Raw genomic sequence first — 25,308 nt, forward strand, 5'->3', positions numbered from 1 at the left:
ATGAAAAAAGATATATATACATACATACAGACACTTCCTTCCATGCTGGTGATGACAGCCATAAAGCCTTTAATGGCGCTACAAGTTCCGCGTGTATGTTCACACTCACAAAAACATGAAATCAGATGTTAAGCCTGTGCTGCTCTCATGAGTCTAATCTTTCTTCCTATTCTCAGAGTGCTGTAGTGGTTAGCACTCTTGTCTCAGCAAAATCTTGACTTGCCCAATTATAACTTTATGCAGAGTTCTCTATGGAGTTCGCATGTCCCCCCTGTGCCTGAGCTTTATTTATTTATTTATTTTTAGATACTTTAATTTCCTCCCATAGTCCGGAAACATGCACATAATCGCTGAACCCGTCTGTTTTCCTGATGATGGACAAGCAACCTGTCCAGGCTGTACACCGGCTTTGCCCTGAGTCAGGTGCGATCGGCTCGAGCCTTTGTTGACAATGAATCATATTTTAATTCATCTTTGCATTATCACATCATACCTGCTGGAAACAAATCAGAAACACAAACGTTGAGGTAAAAATAGCAAGGTGAAGAAGTGTTCTACTCGAGAGATGCTTTGAGCAAAAACTGGAAAGTGATTAAAAATGAACACGGCATAGTTCCAGTTGATGGGTAAAAAAGTCCAAGAAGGAAAGGTCGGAAACATAAATGTGTCAGTATTTATTGTACGTTTTATCACGGTCGTGCTGCAGCCCTCAAGCTTTGCTGCAACACACTTAATAATCTACATACAATCAAAACACGAGCAGATAGACAATGAAAAATAGGCAAGAAGCGCTCCCGACAGCTGTCTGATTGGATTATGTTACATTTGGCTGGTAATTGTATATCACTCCACCTTGGCTGATCGTCTGAGGTAGACATCTGCCTTAATTACAGGCGACCTTGTTAGAAAAATATATATATTTGCATGTTCTGACAAATTTATTTTTATCCATTTCCTTTTTTTGAGATGTGCATTCCATCTACTTTTATTTTAGAGTAGTTATTATTTAAATCTGTATAAGATGTTGCCCATGTAAAGACGTCTTCATTTTTGTACAAGCAAAAAAAAAAATCAACACTTTTGTTATTACTTTTAGAGATTTTATGTTGCAATTTACATTGTAAAAAACACAGCTTTCTTCTAAGGGCAGAATGTAGTAGAGTTTCAGTTTTTAAAAAAAAATAGAGCCTAAGAAAAAGTATACAAGTTTGAGTATCCAAAACAATGACAAACTGTAACTTCTACAGAAACTATGAATTTCTACGTATGAGTTTAAAAAGTTTCCCCCCTTGAAATCAGAACATATGGTAAAACTCAAACTATCATGCTGTGCTGTAATCTAAGTATCTACTCGGCATTAGGGGAGTATCGGCCACACCTGAACCCCGTCAAGTGAGCGTCACATTTAGCTGTGTAGGTGAAATAAAGGACTCCTTTGCGCAGCTGACAGCTGAGAGAATGAGTCCCTCGCTCTGGGACAACAACACACCTTCCAGCAACGTCATTATAAAGCACATCTCGATCCCAGACCTCAAACCTCAACTCCTGAGCCAGTTCCACTGAGCCAAAATTGTAAGTGGCGTTCCACACTGGGTCATTGTCGTCCATGACTGTGTCCGTCTCCTCATACATGCCGTTGTAGAAGATCTTCACGTAGGCGTCGGTTTTTGTGAAGGTGTCTGCCTTCAGGCCGGCGGCTCTGTGGATCTGCAGTCCCAGGGTCCCTCTGCCGGCCCTCAACGGACAGCAGTTGTGGTCCAGGTTGGGCGTTGGGGAGCAGTTCTTCGGACCAAGCTGGTCCTCCCGCAGCTGATTCTCTTTAATATACTCTGTGACGACTGTTCTCAGATTCTCACTGATCTGCGAGTCCTCCACTAAATGATGCAGTGGGAAAATGCCATAAGAAACCACGTCGGGGTTGTCATGGAGGCTGTTCATCCAGCTGTGGTACGCTTCGGACGGATCCTCCTGGTAAAGGATGTCGGGAAAGTACCGCTCGCCTCCGATAACCTCGATCTTATGCGTCATGAAGCCCTGGTAGAAGCCCATGCTCAGGTTGCCCTTCAGGAGGTCGTTGCACTTATTGGAGAAGGAAGCATTGGAGGGGATGAAACCCAGAGCCATCCGGAGCTCAACATTCAGGCAGTTTTTGATTTCTGACTCTGTGAAGCCCTTCAGCGTGGCCAAGCAGGTCCTGAAGGCCGTCACTCGCTTCACCTTGCCACCCAGCTGAACCTAGCGAACAGAAATCATAGCATTGTGATGCACAAGTCTTAAGCTATGCTTTGCTCCTGCTAACGACAATATCTCTGCAAGAAAAAAAAGAAATCGGCACGAGCCATGTGTCCTCCACGTTTCTCTGACCTGGTGAATATAGTGTGTTCCATAGGTGTCTATAAGTCGTCTGTACAGGGCTCGATTCTGGCTCGTACTTAAACTCTGTGGGAGTCTCTTCAGATGCTTCGTGAACTCTGCACTCAGCTGGGGATGGTCGGCCAGCCTGTAGCTACGAAAACACAACACAAGCAGAGTTCAGTCGTAACACAATGACAATATAAATTCAGGCATTCTGAAACAAGGACGCTCGACAGCCGACGTCACAGCAAGATCTTCCTTCACACAACTGGAGTTGTAGCATGCAACAAAATATGTTTTTTTCTCGCATGATTTGTTTCATGAAAACTCGTGCCAAAGCACGAAGCAACAGTCTTCATGAACAACAGGATTTTGGAAGTGAAATGTTGAGGTAAGCAGTGCTTTATTGGCTTACTAGAATCTGGCCCAGTGGTTTCAGACCTGAGGCCAAGGAGGAAACCATAACGACACCCTTTTTAGAATATAGGGCCGAGCTGGAAAACTAGTCATTGGTTTTATTTTTAGGCCTTCGCTTTTGTATGTTTGGTCACCAGTTTTCAGAGAAGCGGTCCACAGCTTTTCTCAAAGTCGATCTGGGAAGACTCCAGGAAAAATAAATGTTGTGAACCCTTGATTTAGGCTTTCCTTAAAACTTTGACCTATATAAACCATGATTCTTTCCTTCTTGATTTGTCAGCATACTGCGTCGAACTCTATCTCCCTTTTTATTTCCCTGCTTCCTTTCCCTTCTACCTGTAGTAGGTGCAACTGATTTCATGGATGGCAAAGGTGGCTTTGTCCACGCTGTGCTGCGAACGAGCGAACTTGGCCATTTCCGAGCGGCTTCCTCCGAGCACGGCCTTGCCAATGTTGTCGAGGCTCAAACCCAGATCCCAGTTGTTGTTAACAAGCGAGTTGGAGCTGCGCAGCAGAGAGTCCACAGAGTGATGTAAGGCGCTGGAGAGCTGCTTACTACAGCGACTGAATGGACGCCAGTCGAGCACAGCTGCTGGGAGCCTCTGGATCTGAAGGGGAGGGGAAAGAGGAGGAGGAGGAGGAAGAGAAAAAGTACAATCAATGGACAGTCTGAAGAGAATGAGGAGAAAACACAGTCATGAGTTTACGGTTCTCACCTGTCCTTTGTGGAAGCGGTTGGGACACAGTGTACAGGTGTGATTGTCGCTCAGATGAGCTTTGACGTTGATGACGTACGCTCCTGTTCGAAGCATTCGCACCACGTCGAAACCCTCCCCGGCCAGGTTGTGACCGGGGACAAAGGGAGCCTTCACACACTCCGTGGCCGTCCCAGTGTGACAGCCTTGGATCTCGTGCAGACTCACTGTAACTAACAAAACTGCGATAAACAAGGCAAAATTTGTCCTTCCTGCTCCCATGGTTACCTACAAAAAAAATGCACAAAACAAATGAGTCTGCAAAGTTTTCTTATGCACTCGTGCACATGAAGCTGGCTTTGACGTGTATCATGGTCGTCAATGAAATGTGAATAGTGGCGTGCGGTGTGAGTTGCACTGTAAACACAGAGGAGCTTCTAATCCTCTGTCATAAATAAACTGTAGTAATCCTGAGCCAGATGTTGTGTTTGGGGGGGCCTAAACAGAAAAATGCATCAAAAACAGGTTACGCTTTCTTACCTCAGGATGTCGTTTGCGTCTCTGGAGTTTTGGAAGAGTAAAGCAGTCACTCTGGCTTGTTTCTACCTCTTCTTTATAATCCCCATGGATGGCAGCGTTCAATGCAAGCGACAAACTACAAACTGACGGGGGTCTTGGCCCGGCTCTAAATGAAATCCTGGTTGAGGGAGCTTTGGCTCTGCTGCCAGGCTGTGCTTAAAGCCTGCAGTCTGCTCTCTTTGCTCTGTCTTCCTTTTGAAAAAGACTAAAGAGGGAGTTCCTTCTGCTTTAGTGCTACGTACAGTATCTACTGCTCTCTCTCTTTCTCTCTCTCTCTCTTTCTCTCTCTCTCTCTCTCTCTCTCTCTCTCTCTCTCTCTCTCTCTCTCTCTCTCTCTCTCCCCTTGAGGCCTTTTCAATTTCCTCAGCATGACTGAGTTTGTTTTTATGTTCAAGACCCAGTTGTGTGAATCCCTCACAGCTTTGTGTGTCTGCAAGTATGTGTGTGTGTGCGTGCACGATTATGTGGGGGAGGGTGCTTTCTTTTTTTTTTTTTTTTGCAGTCACGAGAGACAAGATGAGAATTGGTCTGAGCTCTCTTTATGGGAAATGGGTGTGATTGTGTGCACATGCAAGAATACAGAGCGTGAATGCATGCCTGTTGGTCTATATCTGTGTTTTTTTGTCCACATAAAGTCTGAGCTGGCCAGCCGCTGTACTGATAACCTTACCACGATCATGAGGTCAGCTTTGCCATTGTCTGTTTAATGGTGTGTTATTTGGAATCTAGGCGGTTTTTCGAATAAGGTCAAAGGGGGGGAAAAAAAAGGCTTGTTCTGCACAGGATCATTCATTCGGATTTGGGTTTTATATTTAGAGAACCAGTGTGTGCTTTAGTGCTACTTATATGCATACTTTCCGAATGCCAGCTCCTTTGGGTTGTGAGTTTTGCATTTTGCATTAACCTCAGTAAACAACTGAAATGGTGTTCAGATTGAGCACACTCAGTCTTGCAGTGGAATTACAGAAAGAGTATCGCACACATTTTGTAGATCTGAAACATGGTTCGACCTCTGGACTAGATGTCCCAAAGAGTTTTCTGCAGCTTTCATAGCTGGGGTCATACAGTGTACAAACAGCATTAAATTCAAACGGCATTCTTCAGTGGTTTCATATTAGTTTATTATGTATATCATATCATTGAGTTACAAGTTACACAAAAAGTCAAGCATAGAAAGAGTTCATTCTTAATTCAATAATTTCCATCAACATTTTGAAAGTGACGTGAGCAGTGCCCTCAAATTATTTCCCAAATGGCCAAAGAGAAATGGAATGAAAAGCATCTGCAGCTCTGCGTTCTGCCCTCATGAGGGCAGTGCTGGTTTACAGAGGAGTCAGATAATCAGTTTGGTTTTTTCGTTTTAACAGAACACTTGCTCATTCCCTATCACAGTGGTAGTATTGCAACAAAAGCGTGACATTCTCGAAAATATGTGACAAACATGTGAATCGCTTTAAAGTATACAATACCATAATCACATGGCCAAAAGGCTGTTGAGGTGAAACACCACATCACATATACTTGTACTATTCATGCTCTATAAAATTCTCAAGCTTCTTCCGTCAGCCTCACCCTCTCCCTCTCACCACTTATTTCCTCATAGCCTACAGTTGACCCAAGCCCAGACATCCTCCTCCTCCTCTTCACCAGGAACACTGCCGCCACCACCACCAGCAACATCAAACCCATTACCCCAAATGCCACTCCTGTCTTCTCTCCGCCAGTCATCTCATTCAGATTCGGGTTCAGTTTGATTACAAGTTGTTTGATTTCCTCTGGTTTGGCGAGCCTCCACGCCTTCGTCTGCCCCACTCTCACCCAGTTCATCTCTCCTCCAGTCATCACCACCACTGTGTTAGTAGCTGTCAGGGTCATGAGGGGCGATTTTGTGAATGGAGGCAGACGGACTGGGAGCAGCTGTCCACCCGTGAACAGTCCAGACTGCACGCAGTAAAGGATTTCACAGCCGTCACTGACTGTGGCAAGATGCTGACTGAATTGTGGAGGGCACCTGCTTTGAGACTTTGCCAGTGGGTTGCCAACCTGACAGCTGAAGAGGCCTCCGAATGGCACCGAGTATCTGGTGCCCAACTCAAAGTCATTGCTCACGCAGATCGCTTGGCCGTCGGAGAGAAACTTTAAGGGAATGAAGTTTGGGGGACAGCTCTTGGAGTTGGTGATTGGGTTCACGGCAGAGGGGCTGTAGAGGCCTCCAAACAAATACCCCGAGTTGTCTGGGGCCGTTCCATTCACAGAGCACCAGTAGGTCTCAACGCGAGCAGAACGAACGTGGTTGCGTTCCGAACACCATTTATTATAACAAGTAGACATCCAAAAAAAACCACACGAGTATTCTTCCTCAAAGCAATCATACGAGCTGTAAGGCTGCTGCCTGACTTCTGATCTCAGTAGAGTTGGGTAGTAGGGTGGACGACAAGAGAAGTCGCCAGTGTCTGGGTTTTTCTGGGCGAGACTATCGCAAAGTGGGCCTGCATCTTCACTGACTTTGGAACACTGTTGGTACACTCCACCAAAACTGAGGTTTGTAGCGGGGCCCTCACAGGATTTATCATCAACATTGGCCTGGAAGTTGAAGTTTGAGGACTTGATGTCCACACAACCAGGACGCGTGTTGACCTTGTAGTAGCGCTCTATGGCCTGACTCACCGTGAGAGCCACTTTGCCCACTGTCGGATGCGGAAGATCGGGAAGACTGTTAATGTTTATAAAGTAGTGTAGGGGAATACCCGAGCGATCGATAGCAACCAAGTTATTTCTGGTACTTTCCTGCCACTTCTGCAGAGTGATGCCCGGGTAAAAGGTCGCGCCTCCATGGCTTTGAATCAGGGAATACTGAATGTTGGACTGATAGGTTTGAAGCAATGAACTCTGTTGAGCGTTTTGACTGCTTATGTCAAATTTGACTTTGTCGAAGAAGTTTAAGCCTGCCTGAGTTTTGATGGAGGAACTTTGTGACAAACTGTCCGACACGTATGAAGCAGTGAGGTAGTCTTCCTCTACCAAAAGAGCCCCGGCGTCAACGCTCGTGATAACATGGGTGCCAAAGTTCAGGACCAGCTTCTCTGAGAGGTAGTCTGCGTACTTTGTCTGGTTGTTTTCAACGGCATCAGCAATTTCTTTGGCTTGCTGAGCAAAGCGGACGTCCAGAGTGAAGTCTGGGTACGTCTTCACTGTGTAGATGAAGTTACGAACCTTTGGAAAAGAAAAACAAAAATAATCTTAAATATATATTTTCGTATAGTTTTTTTTTTTATATATAACATTCAATTAAACTATCACTAAACTATCAATTAGTTTCGTGATTTACAAAGTTACTATTTCAACATCTGTCCATGGAGGGAAGTTACAATCTTTTCCATACCATTTGTAATAATTATACGACAAGAGAAATCTTTTCTTTTTTTCTTTTTGCAGTCAACAGCTTTTTTTTAAATTTTTTTTTAACATTATTGAAAGACATTCATGGCAGAGTTATACTGCACATATTTGAGAATATTTATCAAATGGTATTTTTCAAATACATTCAAACAGTGAAAAGTTAGAAGTAAAATACAAAAAACAATACCTGCACTCTGGCTGTAGTTGAAGACTCTGTGACCTGGTGGGTTTTCATTCTTGTGTGCTCTGTTGAGAATTTGCCGTTCAGCACACTGAAGAAACCCACGTCTGCATTTATGGAGCTGGAAGTTGAGCTCTTCTGCTCCAGGAATGAGCTGACGATCTCCGAGCTCGTCTCCACGCCGGTCTCTTTCTGGGGGATGACAAACACTTCGTCTGGGATGAGGTAGAGCCCGTCCTCCGTGGTCTGGCACTGGAGGTAGCTGAGGTTCATGACTCGACCCATGTCCACATTACGGAGGTTGTCCCAGCCTCCACCAGGCAGCACCTCCAGGGCTGTGATGGAGACGTTGGTTGAAGCGCGACACTGTCTGAGCCAGTTAGTCGGCCGGCTCACGGGGACCGAGGAACAGTTGAAGAAAAGCAAAGAAAGAAGCAGGACAGTTGCTGGCGGCTTCATGGTGGCTGTGTCGCGAAAGATGACTGAGGCGTCTGACTGCAAAGTTCAAATAGAAAGTCTTTTTACCCTCCTCCTCCTTTGTTTTAGTTTCGATTTTCCAAAAAGAGGAACATCTTGTTTTACAAGCACGAGGGTTTGCATTGATTTTCACATGTGCATTTTTGTTCCTCCAGATTAGACTTAACACAGGCTGCCTGTCAACCAAGACAATTCAATCCTAATATTCCTTAAATTAGTTTCAACTTATTGTCAACTTACATGTTCTAAACTTTTTTTTTTTTTTCAATCTCGGAAAATACACTATATGAAATAGCATATCACGGGCAAATAAATAAATCTTTCTGCTTCATCTAATATACAACTATTGTTACAACGGGAGGCAGTAAACTGTAATTTATCAACTGTAAACATAGATAACAATGTTTTCTCTTCACTCATGTGATTTAAAGTTGTAGCTTCTCAGTCACTGGTATGAGGAGGTCATTGCATCTTATCCGAATGCTTTTGATAATGAATACACATTGAAAACATTTTCGTTTTTACAGAGTGATATATCCTTGTGAGTGAAAGAGAGAAACGTGGCGTGCCAAAAAAAGGTCACTTCAGTTCAAAACAAGGTGGAACTGAAACATTCACTGTTTTTCCAGTCGTATGTTAAGGGTATGTTGTATGTAAAGAGAACAACAAAAAGCAGTTATGAAAACAAGACAGAAAAAAAAACAGAAGTGGCTGTGCTTACATAGGTGAAATGTCACAAATGTTCCTCATGGGAAACTCCTGGAAATGTCTGCTTCTCTAAACACCATTGGAGCGTCAACCTCACTGGTCATCACACCTCAGAAAACAAGGGCAGCAGTAAACTGCAGATTAACTTATCTAAGCTGTGAATCGGGTGTGTGTTTTAAAAATGAGGAAGTGTCTGTATTAGTTTTATGTAAATACAACAACGTGATCATGTCTCTGACCAATCACTTGTGATGTTCAGTGTCTGTGGGTTCACACTAAGCAGAAGTGTCAAGGCAAAAAATTATTTTCACAAGTGGTCTTTACGATCTGGATGCAGTTTATTCTTTTCCCTCACAACATCCACCCACCAACCCATGCGTTTTTTTTGTTTGTTTTTTTGTTTTGTGATTCTCTATGCATCTACACGTAGTTTCTATGTAAACAGCTAGAATTTTTGTATTTTTTAATATCCAACCAGAATGGATCTCTTTGTCAAATTGGGATAAGAGTTTGTTTTTTGGTTGTTGTTTTGTTTTGTTTTTTCTTTGAGAAAAAATTGTTTGTTTTTTAACTTTAAAATTCATTTTTAGAGCTCTCCGTTCTATACATTATAGTTTTTGTACATTAGTACTCAATTTTACACACACACACACACACACACACACACACACACACACACACACACACACACACACACACACACACACACACACACACACACACACACACACACACACACACACACACACACACACACACACAACTTTTGGGAATAAATTCATTAAGCAAGTCTGAAATCTCTTTTTCCTGAATGAGCCCGAATCAATGTCAAGTAAACAGTCACGTAAACCTTCCTGGCCTTAGAATCCTTCCCTCCTGTTTGTTCTCAAATCCGACCAGCAGATGGCGACGTAAAGCCGTACATGTTATGAACACTGCAACTGGACGAGGCGCGTCACAAAACACTGCAGTTGGAGATAAGAGTAAACCCAACGACCACCGGGTGACACGCCCATCTGGGCTCCCTGCAGACAGTAGTTGACTTTTCACCATCAACTTCTCACTCGCATTCTGCAGAACAATCTCCTGCAGGCATCTGACTCTTTGCAAGAAACGCAATTTGTGAGTAAATTCCTTATTTTGCCAAGGAAAGAGGCTACAGGGGGTCTGCATGTCTTGGTTGCTGTGCGTAACGGTGCGTAAAAGCGCACATCCAAAACTTCCAGTGTACTCCTGACCAGTATTTAAAGTTAGAAATATAATTTCTGAGAAATCACACCTCTAAACAGTGTCTCAGTCAAATAGTTACAAGTAGTAGCAAAGCATTTAAAACACTCATAACCTTTATCATTAGATGCAAATTCAAGTCATTTGCTCAATAAATGTAGGTCTTATTTGTTTCTATTCGTGCCTCGTACAAGAGTTTTCATATTTCAGTGTAATTCAAGTCAAAATCTGTTTTAAAGGTATTTTTTTTAAAAGCATTAGGAGAGTTGAAAATACCACACCTCATGATGCATGATTTAAAATGATTTTATTATTTCCAACAACTGCAATTCAGTCCATTATAGAGAATGTCAAAATTCAAAAGGGCAATGAGTGTAAAAAAAACCAGCAAATTCAGCATTTCCAGCCTCAAAAAGAGTCTAAAATAGCTCAAGCACACCCAGAGTCTGGCACTGAATGCAAGAAAGTCCACACAGAGTCAAAGGCCAGCAGAAACACTTTGGGCCACCTTTAGTGCCGAATGGGAAAGTTCTCACTTCTTGGCAGGGGCAGCCTTGGCCTTTGCCTTCCTAGGGGTCTTTGCCTTCTTGGGGGACTTTGCCTTCTTGGGGGTCTTTGCCTTCTTGGGGGTCTTTGCCTTCTTAGCCTTGGCGGGTTTCTTTGCCTTTTTGGGAGACTTTGCCTTTTTCTTTGGCGACTTCTTGGCAGCTTTCTTGGGCGACTTCTTGGCGGCTGCCTTCTTTGTCGTTTTGGCAGCCGGCTTCTTTTTCACCACCTTCTTCTTTTTGGGCGCGGGAGGCTTTGCGTTAAGCTTGAAGGTGCCCTTGCTCCTGACGAGGGACTTCTTGGCCAACAAGCGCTTGATGGAGGTGGCAAGTCTGACTTTGTTCTTGACCACATCGTATCCTCCGGCACTCAGAGCCTTCTTCAGGGCTGCCAGGGAGATGCCGCCGCTTTCTTTGGACGCAGACACAGCCTTCAGGATCAGGGTTGACACCGTTGGGCCCTTCTTCTTCGGAGGCTTGGCTTTCTTTGGTGATGAAGCCGCAGCTGAAGTAGACGGCAAAAGAATCACAGGAGCAGACATTGTGATATCCCGTTTAGTCGCAGAGGAGTCAGTGACGGTCAGAGTGATATCTCTGTTAACCCGCGAGAAGTTCAAGCCTTATCAAGCATCAATGAGAACCATGTAGACTCAGTCCCGCCTCTGCTGCGCGCCTCTACTCATCTTCTCTGACTTGATAAAGTTTGTGTTTTCTTAAGTTCAGTTGTTACATTAAAATCCCAAGTAAAAATATGCATATCCACGAGAAAAGCACCTTGATAAAGTCAGCAGAATCTTAGCTGTTTATTTGTATGTTTTATATTTTGAAAAGTATTACATTTTACATAGCATGTTTAGTATTTGCACACTGATGGCAGGAAAATGTCATTTGAGACATACATTTTGACAACTTTAACAAGGTAACAAACTATTATAAGTTAAATAAATATCTCGTTCAATATAAATTCTTAAATGTATTATTGTTACTGATGTGCAGACAGCAAAATTTGCTTTATTTTGTCCAATCTTGGCTAAATAAATTACATTAAAGATCAGCAAAGAAACACAGTTGCTTTATATCTGTATGGGAGTCAGAGTGACCACAGGTATGATATGGATGCTACTGCCAGAGGCAGGAACAGCTTTTGTTACTGAAAGATACATTTCAAAAGGCTGTTTAACATTAAAATGTTTATGGAATTAACTGTTATGTGGTGAAGATGTATTACATTTCTACAATGTCTGGAGTCAGATGGACCTCTTCCAAAATATGAATTATCTTTGTGTAAGGAGGTGCGGCCAAATGTTGTTTTTTTTCTTTTTCCCACTTTTTTTTTTTTTACCCAATATTCAGTCATGATACATTTCTATGGACATGTGGTTTACTCACTGATTCAAGAATCAATCTATGATTTCATGGTCTTATTATCCCATTTAAAAAGCATATGATTCCATGAAGAACTTTATAATTCAGTTATACGCTTTAAACATGGTGTGTACTGTTATTATACGCACATTACTTTAAACAAATGTGAGGAGATTACTAACGTCATACTGCATTAATAATTTCAGTGTTCTTCAGTACAGCATGAAATACTTCAAAGTTCAGAATAGAAACTGTAAAATATGAACTTCAGTATGATTCATTCAAATATCCCAATATTACTCACTTGTATCGTTTATAAATAATTAATTTGCATGTTTGTGGACAAACTGTAGGTGGATTACGATACGATACGATACCACTTGTTTTTTTTACATTTTGCTGAAAATCTTGTCATTTGATTGAATATCAAATAATAATTATAATAAAACCAGATGTTTTTAATCTGTTCAGTAATTGGTGTATTTACGTGTCCTTGCTTCTGATGCGCATCTTGCACCTCTTTCTCATTTTTCTTTTCTTTTATTAAAGATCGTGTGTGTGTGTGTGTGTGTGTGTGTGTGTGTGTGTGTGTGTGTGTGTGTGTGTGTGTGTGTGTGTGTGTGTGTGTGTGTGTGTGTGTGTGTGTGTGTGTGTGTGTGTGCCCGCTCATGAAGGTGAAGATTGTCAGTCCTGCCATCTGTGTCATACTGATAGCGCCTTGTCCAGCTCCATGCATATATTCGGATGCACAATATTACAGCAGACCTTCCTCTTCTCTTACAGTAAAACAGCAGGTCTGTTTTTGACCTGACAGTATCAGAGTTATGCAGCTTCACATTGTAAAGTGGGCTCTTGGGGGTTCTTTGTGCGTGACTCATGCACATCGAAAAAGGTTGGCGCAGCACGTAGTTAAGGAATGGATGCACACATGTGCTATTCTGACAAAAAGATTACCGATTTTCTAAAACAATCTTAAGTTTACTTTGAATTTCATTGGAAAAATTCGAGACTGGAGCAGCTTGAAAATGAAGTGGTAGTAAAAGTAAACAGCTTGAGGACCCATTTGCAATTAGTTTGATTAAATGGCCACAGGTCAGTGACCTGGCCAGGCATTAAAAGTATTTTGGATTTGGCCTTTCTATATCATCAGCTGAGGTTTATTCATCTTAAAAAAAAAAAACAGAAAAATAACTTTTTTAACTTTTAAAGATGTCTCCATGTACATGGATATAAATTGATTCAGAAATTCTGCATTGCTGACGGTCAGTATTAGATGGATGTGCTCTTCAGGCCTTAATAGAAGCGCCATGTGTTCTCCAAGGAAAGTTCATTTATGAAGTGTCATTCAAACATCTAGTCTTTTAAAGGTCTAGGTCTGTGGACACAGACAAAGACCTTTGAATAAATCTAACTTACCAACAGGGGGTGTTGGCTAGTTAGAGTCTTCAACTGGACCACTAACATCTCACACCAGATGGGGAACAGATAGGACCTGTATAGGGGGGTGAGGGCAGCAGGGCTCAGTATCAAAGTAGATCATATGGTGTAAAGGGCAGGTAAGAATAAAAGTACCTACTCAAAAAGTAAATCAAATTAAAAAAGATAGAAGTATTTAAAAAATCATACTTCAAATCACACTTCATCACAATAGTTAAAATATAAAACTCTTCTGTTAAAATACATTTTTGTCCTAGACTCTGTCCTTGTGCTCAAATCCAAAGAAAATATATGAGGTAAGGCTACATATCCCCCTTTCCTGGAATAATATTTTATTACAACGGCAGATTTTAAAAAGCTACTTCACCAGCAGCACGGATAAAACAAAATAGTCTTTAAAAAGTCTTGAATTCTAAACAAACCTGAGCTGCATGCCTCCAAGTGACTCAATGATGAAACTAATCCCTTTGCCTAAGTACTAATTGATTTCCGTCTGAATGATGGACTACCTGTATTTTCTGCTTCTGTGATCTGTGAAGAATAAACACAACTACAAGAAGCTTTTGATGTAAAATACTAGAAAAAGAAAATCAGGTACATCTTTCTATAAAAAGAAGTATCGCCATTGGACCTTTTGCACTGGTTTGGTAAAAGAGCTCATTTTATCTTTTCTCTTCATATTATCAAATTACCATTGCCAACCTTTTTTATTTATAAAGCGCTTCACACAACCATACTTGAAACAACGTGCTGTACATAAGGAGTATGATTTAAAACATAAGATATAAAACAACATAAGGATAAAACTATAAAGTACAACTATAGAACTTTTGCATACTATGACACCTTTAAACGTTACTTAAATATAGCATACTTTATTGATCCCTTTCAAATTTCTCTGTAATTAGACTAGAATAGACTCAAATAGAATAGAATAGAATAGAAAGTACTTTACTAAGAAGAAACTTCTTTTTTAACCCATCAGTTAATTGGAAGGGCGGGATTCGAGCCCTTGACTCAGAACCCGCTTCATACGTGTGCCACCCCTTTTTTTTTTTTAAATCAATAAATCTATTTAAATGGCTCTGAAGTTTCAATTTATTTTATTTATTTATTTTTTAAATTGACAGGAAATCCTAATTTGAGGCCACAAATGTAAGTTTTATTTCAGATGTCATATCTTGGGCTCCGTAAAAATGGAGAAGAAGAAGAAGAAGAAAAAAAAGAAACATATGTTCCTTGGGCGATTTAGAAAGTATATTATAGCGTCGAATAAATCTACAAGTCCCGGACAGACTTTTAGGACGTGTCGTCGTTGAACCCCAGACAAAGTGCGTGTGATACACGAGACGCCATAATGGCCGTGTCGTCTCGTTATGAACGGATTCTCTGCTTCCTCGTGCTGAGAGTGATGATGTGTGACGTACCGGAGCCTCCCAGCAGGGGGGTTGAGCTCTAACTGCAGGACCTGTTCTGTAGCATAGCTCTCTTCTTCCTCCTCCTCCTCCTCCTCCGAGCATGTGACCAGGTGATCACAGTCCCCGCAGTCAGGCAGACACACCGAGAGAAACTTGTGACTGAAAACAAGAAAAGGGCAGCAGGGATACAAATCCGCTCCGCAGAGACCCCTCGGTCCTCCTTCAGCTTCCTCCTCTCCAGCAGACAACATGGACTGTGGAATCGTCACGTCCAAGACCGTCCTCCTCTTCCTCAGCTTGATATTTTGGGTGAGTCGCTGGTGTGGGTTTCCCCCCACCTGCAGAGGTCCGCTTGCTCCGTCATGCGGGGAGGCAGGGAGGGAGGGAAGACCGAAAGCGGTTCTTCTTTCTGTTTTTCTGAAGTCATTCTCGATGATGGTTTATATTTTCTTCAGCTAGTAATAATTTAAGATTTTCATCCAACAAATCAGTGTTTGGGTCTTGATAAACATCCTGCTTCAGTTTCAGACCAGTCACACCACGCAGCACTTCCTCTATTGCTCTCTCTTCCTGTTTTAAACCAAATACTTTATTTACTATATAAAACGCTCAATAAAATGGACTGATTTCTGTGAAGTGGAGCAACGACTCGCCCTACTTTCAGTCCGCCTGAACTCTGACTTACTCTCAAAGGTCAGACCAGGCCTTTCGTCAAGAGGAACTTTGTATTCATGTTTATAGATTAACTCATTAGGTTCATGTAATTTACCTTTCTGTCTGTCTTATCTGAAGGGACTGAGTATTTTTTTTTTGGGGGGGGGGTCTTTTTTGCATGTCCCTCCATAATTAGATCACTGCGTGATTAAACCGACTCCGGGTATGTTTGCAAGCTGAACCATGGCTACATCTGCTTTTCTCACTCGTTCTGCGTATTTCTCTCAGTGGTTGGTTTCTCACCGTGTGTAACCGGGGACGTTTTCCAATCTCAGATTCGCGAGTTTACGCCGAGGGGATTGTGTCAAACGTTTAGGGTTTCTTAACCCACTTTAAATACACGTTGTAGTTTTCCCACTTGCTAATCTTTACAGACCTTCCGCTCGTGCGAAATGGTTCAAAAGTCACACTATTCGTCTTCCTCTATAAAGCACACACTGACAAAAGTCTGACATGTGTGAGGATCTTTTGACTTAAAAAAAAAAAAAAAAAGTCTCAGTACAAATTCAACATCTGTTCAAAATAGGATTTTTTGGGGGGGTTTTCTTTGATTATTTAAAGAGTCTCCTAAGCTTTCGTTATCGCTCTCTTTCTGTGGTTGTGGATTTTGTTGTTACGTTTTTGCTGTTCTCGTCATTTCTCCTTTTTTTTCTCAATGGTTTTGAACCTTATTATCGTACCTCATGAGTTTGAGAAGAGGTTGTTTTTTTTTTTTTTTACCAAGATGTGGAACTGAAATTCATCTTGTAAAAAAAAAAATCCCTGATGATTCCCATGGTTCCAGTAATAGTGTTGCAATGCAATTATTAAACCGACCATGACACATTTTTCCCATTTGAATTCAACTGTTCTCAGAGGTAAGATCACTTCTCTCTTTCTTCTAAATGTGCTGTTTTCCCCCCTCGGGATCATTTGCTCAAAATCACAATGAAGGACTTGGTTCATAAAACGTACGGTTCGTGTCGATCACACCGTTAGATTCCCGCAGGGAAGCCCCCACAACACTCCCCCATGAGTCCCAGATAGCCGGCCATGAGAGGTTTCTCACATTCCGGAGAGGTGGCACCGCATGTGGACGGTATACGTTATATAAGCCTCTTTGTTTCTGCTTCTTGCACAAGATCAAGAGTTTCTGCGAAAGATTAAGGGGGTGAGCAAGTAGAGGGGGGGTTTCAAGTGAAAACCCCACCGGCATCTCGTGACTGTGGAGTGATTAGAAGAGAAGCGAGTCATGAGGCTGGACCGCGGGGTGAATAATTGTGAGGCCACACAGAATGCCAGCATGTGCTCGCGGATTCACGCAATCAGGACGACAATGATTCACAATCACAGAGGAAGTAACGCCGACACAGGCATGTAGCCATAGCCAAGCATTAAGGGGAAATGGTGCCTGATTTGGCAACAAAAAAAAAAAAAAAAGGACATTATCAAAGTGTTATGTTCTGACTGTGACTTCAATTCAATTTTATTTGTAAAGCGCTAAATCACATCAACAAACATCTCAAAGCGCTCTTACAATGATAGAGTACAACAGAACCCAACTAAACCTTTCCAAAGCAAGCAGGTGTAACAAGCAACAGTGGCCAGGAAAAACTCCCTCGCATGGAGAGAAGTTCATAAGAACTCCCTCTTCAGGAAGAAACCGTGGGGCGGACCCTAGACTCTGGAAGGACGGCCATCCGCCTTGACCAGTTGGGGGGAGAAGTACATGGGATAGGACAGGGAGAGAGAGGAATAGAAGAGGGAGAGAGAGAGTGGCAGACAGGCGAGATAAGTACAAATACTAAGAAAAGTCTATGATGAGCGTTGGTCTGATGATGAACCAATCTCAGTCTGGAGTTTAAGGGCCGTGCCGTTGCGGTGGGGTCCCGGTGCTGTGGCGGGGTCGGGTAGTAGGACCGTGGTAACTCCACTCTGGGAGTCTTGGGTCTGATCCCCTGGATCCTGCTCCCCTCCTGTCAGGGAGAAAAACAGACGGCGGCAGTATCTGGTGGCTACAGTAATGTTGTTACACAGAGAGAAAGAAAGAAAGACAAGACTTCAGCAACTAAAAACAATGCATGGTTTACATAAATAACTGTATCCAGTTTATTCCCACTCACAGTTTAGAGTTCCAATGTAGCAATAAATAAACAGATTAAAAACCAAAAAAAAAACATTAGATACACACTCAGAAAATACACACCGCTTCAAAATAATACACCAAAACGACGCCCAAATCAATATACACACATGCGACTTATTAACAACACCACACAACACTAAAATATATTGATTTTAAAATGAACTACACTACTAAACATATTACAATGAGCCCTTCAAACTTGTAGAAAGTTGTTAAATCTACCAAACTATATATCAACTATGTTTAAAAATGACACCAAGGAATGCAAATAGGCCTTCTGAGTCTTTACAAAGAAGGTAGAACAGATAGAAGCGGTGCAAAAATAGATATTGATTTGGTAAAAAAAAGTGAACTGAGGTGGCTGTTACGCCCGTTTATGACTTAAACTCTCTTCTGCACACTCAATCATAAAACGAATCTCCTTTCACGAACACAAAGCAACCATGTGCAGCCCCCGCTGACATCGGGTCTCTGTTCTACGTCGAATAGATTTGAATTCCCTCTACTGGGATAAATTCCCATGCACTCAAGTCGGATACTGTTTGCAAAGTTAAGTCAGGAGTATTGATAATGTGGTAAATAGTTGAGAAATGTAGTTTTTTCTGACTGTCATCTTGTAGTTTGGAGGTTAAGTTGGACCTGTCTGATGACTTTTTGTTTTGTTTTGAAGAAAAAAAAACCAAACCAAGCAGACAGATAAAGAAACTGTGTGCACACAAAGTAGATTGATATGCGTACAGTCCTGTGATCGGTGAGCTCACTTCATGAAGCATGACTTTCAGGAGAGTCATGATGAGGGCGTGATTTGATGCCTCTTCCACAGCAGACAACAAGACAACCGTCAGCGACCTGCAAAACGAGTTTTAGTCACGTGACATCACATCTGATTGCACACTCACACACACAAAAAAACAACAACCCTTGATTGTTTCTTCAGACATTTCTAACAGTCAGCCTTGTTCTCCCTTCAGATCAGATGGATCTGTGGCTGCCTGCTGATTCTGTCTTTCACACCGTGTAATATCAGGTTTTCCTGGAAGAATAGTTCTAAAACAGAATGGGTTTGTGCTGCCATGTTTTACCCAGGACCCCCCCCCCCTCCCCCAAAAAACCTATATTTGACGATAGTAGATAAATGTTTCCAATTAAGACTATCAATGCCGGATGTCCGTGCTTAATTCTACAGCTTTGACTCTGGTCTCGCGTGCTGTGCAGAGCTTGCATGTTCCCGTCGGGTGTGAATGTTTTCTCTGTGTAACACTACGTCAGCTGGAGGTGCGCATGCGGGTGTGTCTCTCTGCGATCGGCCTGCGGTGGACTGCTGACCTCGTCCAGGGTGCATCCTGTTTTCGCTTCCTCAGCTTCGATTGACTCTAGTCATCTATGACCCTGAGATGAATAAAGATGAAATTACATCTCGGTGCAGCGTGGAACTGATGTTTGTCTGGATCCTCGGCCGCCGTCACCGCGTATCAGAGACGACACTGTCTGATCCACAGTAACAATCTTTTTTTTTTCTTATTTCATCAAAACCATGTTGTTAACATGTCAGGTTTCTCTGTCTTGGTTCTTGTCTTCCTCAGGCTGCGGGAGCAGCACTGGCTTATGTTGGCGCCTATGTGATCAGGAGCTATGACACCTTTGACAACTTCATTCAGGACAGGTACACGCTCATCCCAGCGGCCATCATCATCGGCATCAGCGTGGTGATGTTCATTTTTGGTCTGGTGGGATGCTGCGCCACACTCCGCGAGTCCAAGTTCGGCCTCAGCTTTGTAAGTGTGTGTGTGTGTGTGTGTGTGTGAGACTAAGATTTGTTTTAAATACTGTTGTCATCCATATATCACCTTTGTCCTCAAGTAGCTTTTGTTCATATTACTCTCTGAATTGATCCATTTCACCTCTTCTCTCCAGTTCTTCTTGATTATCATGGTGGTCTTCGCAGCTGAGGTGACTGCGTTGGTGTTCAGCTTCATCTACCAGGACAGGGTAAGTCACGTTAACAGGATTTTAATCCACATTTTTCAAACATGCTTGAAACCAATCTGTTGACGCTCTGTCCAGATGAACCAAGGCCTTGGACAGTCCATGAACGAAGTCTTCAATAAGTATGGAGAACAGAAGGAGACGGACGCTGTGGACATCCTGCAGAATAAGGTTGTTGTCATGTTCGGCTTTATATACATTTCTTTCTTTATTTTTTCCTGCTTTCGTTCTCTTCGGCCTCTCTGCTTTGGTTTCAGTTCCTCTGCTTGGAGTTTTCATTTGATCATTCGAGGCTTTTCTTGAAGAGAAAATCATTGACTCACAGTTGAAACATGATATATATGAGATTTACTGCTCTGTGGCAAAGATATACTGAGGACAGGGAGGGAATGTCTCACTCTAATGACATTGGGCGTCCAGGTCGAACGAAGTCTTTTACACACACACACACACACATGTAGATTGAAAACACAAGATTTCCAATAAGTCTCCGTTTTACTGATCATCAGTTTCCGTCTTTCTATGTTCTCTTTTCGTCTGTAGCTGATGTGCTGCGGTGTCAACAACTACACCAGCTGGACCAACACCACCTGGTTCAGAAACCACAACAACACAGTTCCTCTGTCCTGCTGTACAAACAGCAGCTCCACGTGCACGGGAAGACTCGACCAGCTTGACCTGCTCAACCTGGAGGTAAATCAGAATCGGTCACTTCATGGGGACACGTGTCTTTGCTTAGGGCCGTATTGTACTTTAGTAAATTTTACTGATTTACGATCGCACTTGGCATGTTTGTCCTCGAAGGTCACAGTGTGGACGGTTTACTGGACGTAATGGTGGCAGTGTGAACTTGTTTTATATTTGTGTGTTTGTTCAGACTACAACCTATTGAAACACGAGCCTAATAATTTCAACATTGATCCGAAATTTGTTTCTGGATAAATAACTCGCATTCAGTAAACAACAGCAGGCTTTCAGCCGCCACAAATCTAGAGATCTGATTAGTGGAGGAAACGGCCAATCACAGTTTGGTTTCGTTACTTGGCATCCTTGACTTTTGATTGGTTGACTTCCACATATAATGTCATGTAGGAGCCAAAATAGAAACGGAGGGAGACAGTATGTTATACATCCAGATTTGCTGGATAGCGAGCACATTTTTCAATCTGTTTGCCCATTGAAATTCTTTTTTTTTTTTTTTTTTTTTTTTTCCCACTTGTCAATACTGAAATGTAATTTTCAGTTTTTTAAAACAATTAAGTTTTATATTCAAAAAATCTTTCCGTATATTTAGCCACACTTATAAAACAGCGCTGACCATTGCTCTGTTGACTGCGTAAATGTGCACTGGAATGAGCGAATGCACCTCGTCGAAGATCATCCGGACTGCTGAAGCGGTAAAACGCACCGTGCAAGTGAAAAAGTAAAAATACATTCCCCATTTTCTAGTACAAAGTAGTTTGATAAATGGGATTGATCCTTGGCAAGCTCGTTAGCTTTCTTGACATTCCGTTGATTATTTTCAGGTTGGTTTTGAAATAAGGATTCTTAAGTTCCCCAAAATATGAGTCAAAACCAAAGCAGCTGTTGGGTGTGGTGTGAAGTGCCTGTACTGAGAGTGTGCTCACTGTATTTTAGGGTTGTGAGGTCAAGCTGGAGAACTTCCTGCGAGATGTTTTGAGATATGCCATGCTGGTCGTTCTTGGCTTTGCCATCATCAAGGTAAGACGGTCCAACTGAATGAAACATATGTTTGTACTGTTCGTCAAAATTCCAGAAACAAAGACCGTAAAATGAGAGAAAATGTAAGGGTTTGTGATCTAAGTGGTGACCGGACCCCTTTACTGAAAAAGACTGTTGTAATAACAAAAGCTGCCTGAAAAATGTCGACCTCTTTTTATTTGAATTTTTTTTTTTAAACGTGTGTGTTGTTCTCTGTTGCAGTTCTTCGGGATGCTGAGCGTATGTGTGATCACCTGTAGAACCGGCGGCCGGAGGAGTGGATACCAGCCTCTCTATGCCTGAACGGCGTCCTGCAGCCTCCTCACCTGCATCCAATCATTGTACCTATCAAAGTATCACTTAAGTAAAAGTCGGTACAGACTTTGTTGTTATCTAACGGGGATCGTACCGGGTGTTTCTTCAGTCAAATCCATATAAATCACCTTGGATTCAATAAACCGCTTTATTTCTTACACAAAGAACACAACCTTTAAATTTAAATTGCTAGTCAAGTATCCATCAGTAGAGAATTTCATGACTAATAGTTGCACGTTCATGCAAAATGAAGTTCATGTCATGTCGTTCTGGGGTGACATTTTCAGAATAATTGAATACACCTTTTTGGATTTTGGCTCAATTTGAGTTCAAATCTTCTTTTGTTCCTATGACGCAGCTTTTCTTTTCTCGGGTAGACTCTTAGCTGACGTGATATTAAATGGGAGAAAACCGTAAACCGCTCACACCCGCATCATCATAGTATCATCATAACGGACGCTATACAGTGAAAAGTACTTTACAAAGTAATTCCCCACTTTGTTAATTTTGTTTTTCCATTTTGAACAAAAAGACAACCATTCAATATCGTATTTACGGTTGCAATATTTATAGCCAGCTGAATGAATAAATACAGTTGTAATTTTATGGTCAGTTAATTGTACTGAATTGAGTTGTAGTTTGGCGTTTTGTCATGTTTATTATATTTCTAAATTAAAAAGGTGAATGATTCCACGATTGTTTGGAGTTTGTTATTGTTTTAACCCATTTATTTGGTTTTATTCAGTGTTTATGTTTTAATTCAAAGTAATAACCCTTGAATACCCACTTAAATTAAAAAAAACAATGACTAAATAATATCCCAGACTTTTTAAATTGGACTACAAAAGCATAAACACTTGGACACTCAACATATCAACTGGACTCTTTAAACCACAGCAGGACTCTTTGTAATAAGCAGCCACTTTAAACTTGACTTGGACCCTTTGAACTCCACCTTGAGTTTTATTTATTTATTTTTTAAACCCGATGACTCTTTAAAGAATCTGCATCTATCATCTGTATTCCCGAGTCTGTTCAAAATACCTGGTCCTGGTCTCACTAAACTGTATCTTGACTTTTTAAAACAGAAATATGCTCTCTGTACGACAACAAAAGTTTTTTGACTGAGATACAAACGACACCAATTCTTTTTAGAAGCTACAAAGTAGCATTCGTATAAAATCCACAAATGAAATTGTAAAAACATACATGCAGAAAGGAAGACATGGCTTTATTAAAGATCACTGAATTTTGCACCTTGGAACTTTGTTGGAATGGCCTCGTGTTGAAATTGCATATGTTTGTGCTTTAAAACGCTCATATTTCCAGGATTTTGTGAAAAACAGTTAAATGTAAACATGTGTTCATACATCTCTGCACTATAACAAAAGAAAACATTTAGAGTTGTCAAAAAAGAATCTATTCAAAGATTTAAGTCACAAGTGGAGGAAAAATTCAACTTGGAAAAATCAGCCTGATTTCGTTGAGCCTTTATGCAAGTGCATTCCCCCGAAGTGTTTGCAGAACCTATTCAATTGGGTTGGTGAGGAACAGTTAAGTGTTATCTATTTATTGCTTTTTTTCAGAAACAGCTCCACTCAAAACAACTTTCTTTTCACAAAGCAAACCGCTATTGCTCAGTGTACTTCCCAATGAACGTGACCCCCCAGTGCTTATCGCTCTCGTCCTGACTGCTGATGCGGAGGCCCCCAGTGTGGCGCATACGTACACGAGATAGGATTGTTTATCTTACATAAACTGTGTCACTGTTCAGAAAGATAAATAAAAATACAAGCGCCTTTCTGGATGGGGAGGGGGGTGTAATCAATTATCGCAGGACACAAAGGGAAAAAAGGTGTAACCCACTGATGAAGCAGCCTCTGACTTCAAGCAATATTGTCATTGACTTTTATTTATTATTTATTCTTTTACTCCTCTTATAAAATAAGAAATCCAAAGTAGATGTTTTACCTGCACTTTCTTAACTATTTCCAGTCCCAATCGCTCCACTAAACAAATGTTTGATTTGTCACTGCATCTGCAACATTTCAGTTTGTACAGTTAGCTGCAGTAACGGAGAAAATCCACTGTGTGGTGCTGGTGAACAGGATTTATGATTTTGCCAGCCGGTACAGCTGAGAAATGACCTAAAAGAGCCACCGAATGTATACTCTTGATGTAGACCTACAGGGGTGGAAAACTACATCGATATTTTGTCTTCCTTTTATTAAAAATGATCAGCAATTACTTGATCCTCAATCTATTTTCAGTACTTTTTTTTTTTTTTTCAATGTCTGGGCACATCACCTTTTCAAGCCTATAGTGCGTGCTTGAAGTTTGAACTTTTTCACATGAATATCCACAGTAATGTAGAATGTGTGCATGCATGAGAAGGGGGAAAAAAACTGGTTTCCATTTGTTGTAATATGTGTTGAGGTAGCGGTTACAACTCTCACCTCACAGGGAGAATGTCCCTGGTTTGAGTCCAGGCCCGGGGACGTTCTGTGTGCTGTTTGCATGTTGTCACAAATACACTGAGCTGAAATGGTGACGCAAAACTTGTTCACCTGTAAGCGATGGATGGATGTTGTAAAGATTGAAGAGACAATCAATATCAAACAATCTTGGTATTGGCAAAATTGTCCGATCACTGGTGACTTCAGTTGAAGTTTCAATTAAGTGTCCTTGTGTCCTTTGTGTCTGCTGTGATAATATTAACATCCGCTGAAGTGAGTGACCCTCCCGTCCCGTCCCACTCATATCTATTGCCTGTATATCTTATTCAGTGCACATCCTCGCTGCCCCGGGCTGCGTTGACATTTAGACAGGCCGCTCTTTTGCAGGGAGAGCTGTTGGCATACACGCCGCCAGATAACCTTGTCGGCTCTGAGACCTGCCCCCCCCCCCCCCCCCCCCAAACTGTCTCTTTCTACTCCTGTCTTTCTTTCACTAACATGCCAGTTCATTCATGTGCGTTTTTATCAGCTTCTCCACTTCACCTTTTCTCCCCTGTCATAATCTGATCTGTATGTGCATGTCTGTCTTCCACTTGAACCCTCTATCTGTTTTTTTTTTATTCCCCATGCCCTTTCAACATTTTTCTCTATGTGTTGTGTTGTCAGCTTTTCAGCAAATAATTCAGACGGTGCAAGAAAAGCAGCCCTCTTACTTAGATAGACTGCACAATGCAAATCAGTGTCTGTTGAAGCTTCGCAGCTGAATAAAAGACATACATATTGTAGTTATTTTCTGAGTTGGTTCATGTGTTCCTTCAGACCAGACTGTAAGATGAATGACTCTTTTCAGGTTTTAAAAGTAAAAGATAAGTGAGGTAAAATAAAATTCTAACTCTTCTTTCTTTTTTAATGTATGGCGTTAAATTGCAGAAATACTTGCTCCTACATATCCCACAGTTCAACTTTAATTTCTGTAATTTGCCGTTTCCTGCCTCATACAGGTGTGATGAAGATGTATAATTTCACTTTTTGAGTCTTTTTTTAAAGGATAAAATGCAAGCTATGAAATTAACAGAGGCACAAATGACAAATGTGGCATCTGTCCTCAAGAAAAGAGAAAAAAGGTTTTAGTGCCATAACTTAAACAAATCGGATATAAGCACGGTTGCTCTTACCACAGCGTTGAA

The 25,308-nt window shown here is 41.6% G+C and overlaps 4 protein-coding genes across 4 annotated transcripts; 1 reads left to right on the plus strand and 3 right to left on the minus strand.

The window, feature by feature from the left end:
* Positions 1–47: 47 nt before the first annotated feature.
* On the minus strand, positions 48–4,468 carry prf1.5 (perforin 1.5). Its single transcript, XM_080467525.1, has 5 exons — positions 4,008–4,468; positions 3,489–3,755; positions 3,109–3,380; positions 2,365–2,506; positions 48–2,235 (listed from the first exon to the last, which is right to left on the minus strand). Exons 2-5 carry the CDS (start codon positions 3,747–3,749, stop codon positions 1,348–1,350), a joined length of 1,563 nt encoding a protein of 520 aa, XP_080323651.1. The 5' UTR covers positions 3,750–3,755; positions 4,008–4,468; the 3' UTR covers positions 48–1,347.
* A 685-nt stretch (positions 4,469–5,153) lies between these two features.
* On the minus strand, positions 5,154–8,975 carry mpeg1.1 (macrophage expressed 1, tandem duplicate 1). The gene is made up of 3 exons (XM_080467857.1): positions 8,825–8,975; positions 7,633–8,121; positions 5,154–7,259 (listed from the first exon to the last, which is right to left on the minus strand). The coding sequence occupies exons 2-3, from the start codon at positions 8,083–8,085 to the stop codon at positions 5,595–5,597; spliced, it is 2,118 nt and encodes a 705-aa protein (XP_080323983.1). The 5' UTR covers positions 8,086–8,121; positions 8,825–8,975; the 3' UTR covers positions 5,154–5,594.
* Positions 8,976–10,328: 1,353 nt separating this feature from the next.
* LOC308111937 (uncharacterized protein) lies at positions 10,329–11,173 on the minus strand. Its single transcript, XM_080467075.1, has one exon. The coding sequence runs from the start codon at positions 11,123–11,125 to the stop codon at positions 10,571–10,573; it is 555 nt and encodes a 184-aa protein (XP_080323201.1). The 5' UTR covers positions 11,126–11,173; the 3' UTR covers positions 10,329–10,570.
* A 3,536-nt stretch (positions 11,174–14,709) lies between these two features.
* Positions 14,710–22,358, plus strand: tspan36 (tetraspanin 36). Its single transcript, XM_080467078.1, has 7 exons — positions 14,710–15,112; positions 19,226–19,417; positions 19,557–19,631; positions 19,707–19,799; positions 20,172–20,321; positions 21,267–21,350; positions 21,573–22,358. The coding sequence occupies exons 1-7, from the start codon at positions 15,053–15,055 to the stop codon at positions 21,651–21,653; spliced, it is 735 nt and encodes a 244-aa protein (XP_080323204.1). The 5' UTR covers positions 14,710–15,052; the 3' UTR covers positions 21,654–22,358.
* The last annotated feature ends 2,950 nt before the right edge of the window (positions 22,359–25,308 follow it).

This window comes from Lipophrys pholis (genome assembly GCF_963383615.2).
Source record: "Lipophrys pholis genome assembly, chromosome: 7".
NCBI lineage: Eukaryota > Metazoa > Chordata > Actinopteri > Blenniiformes > Blenniidae > Lipophrys > Lipophrys pholis.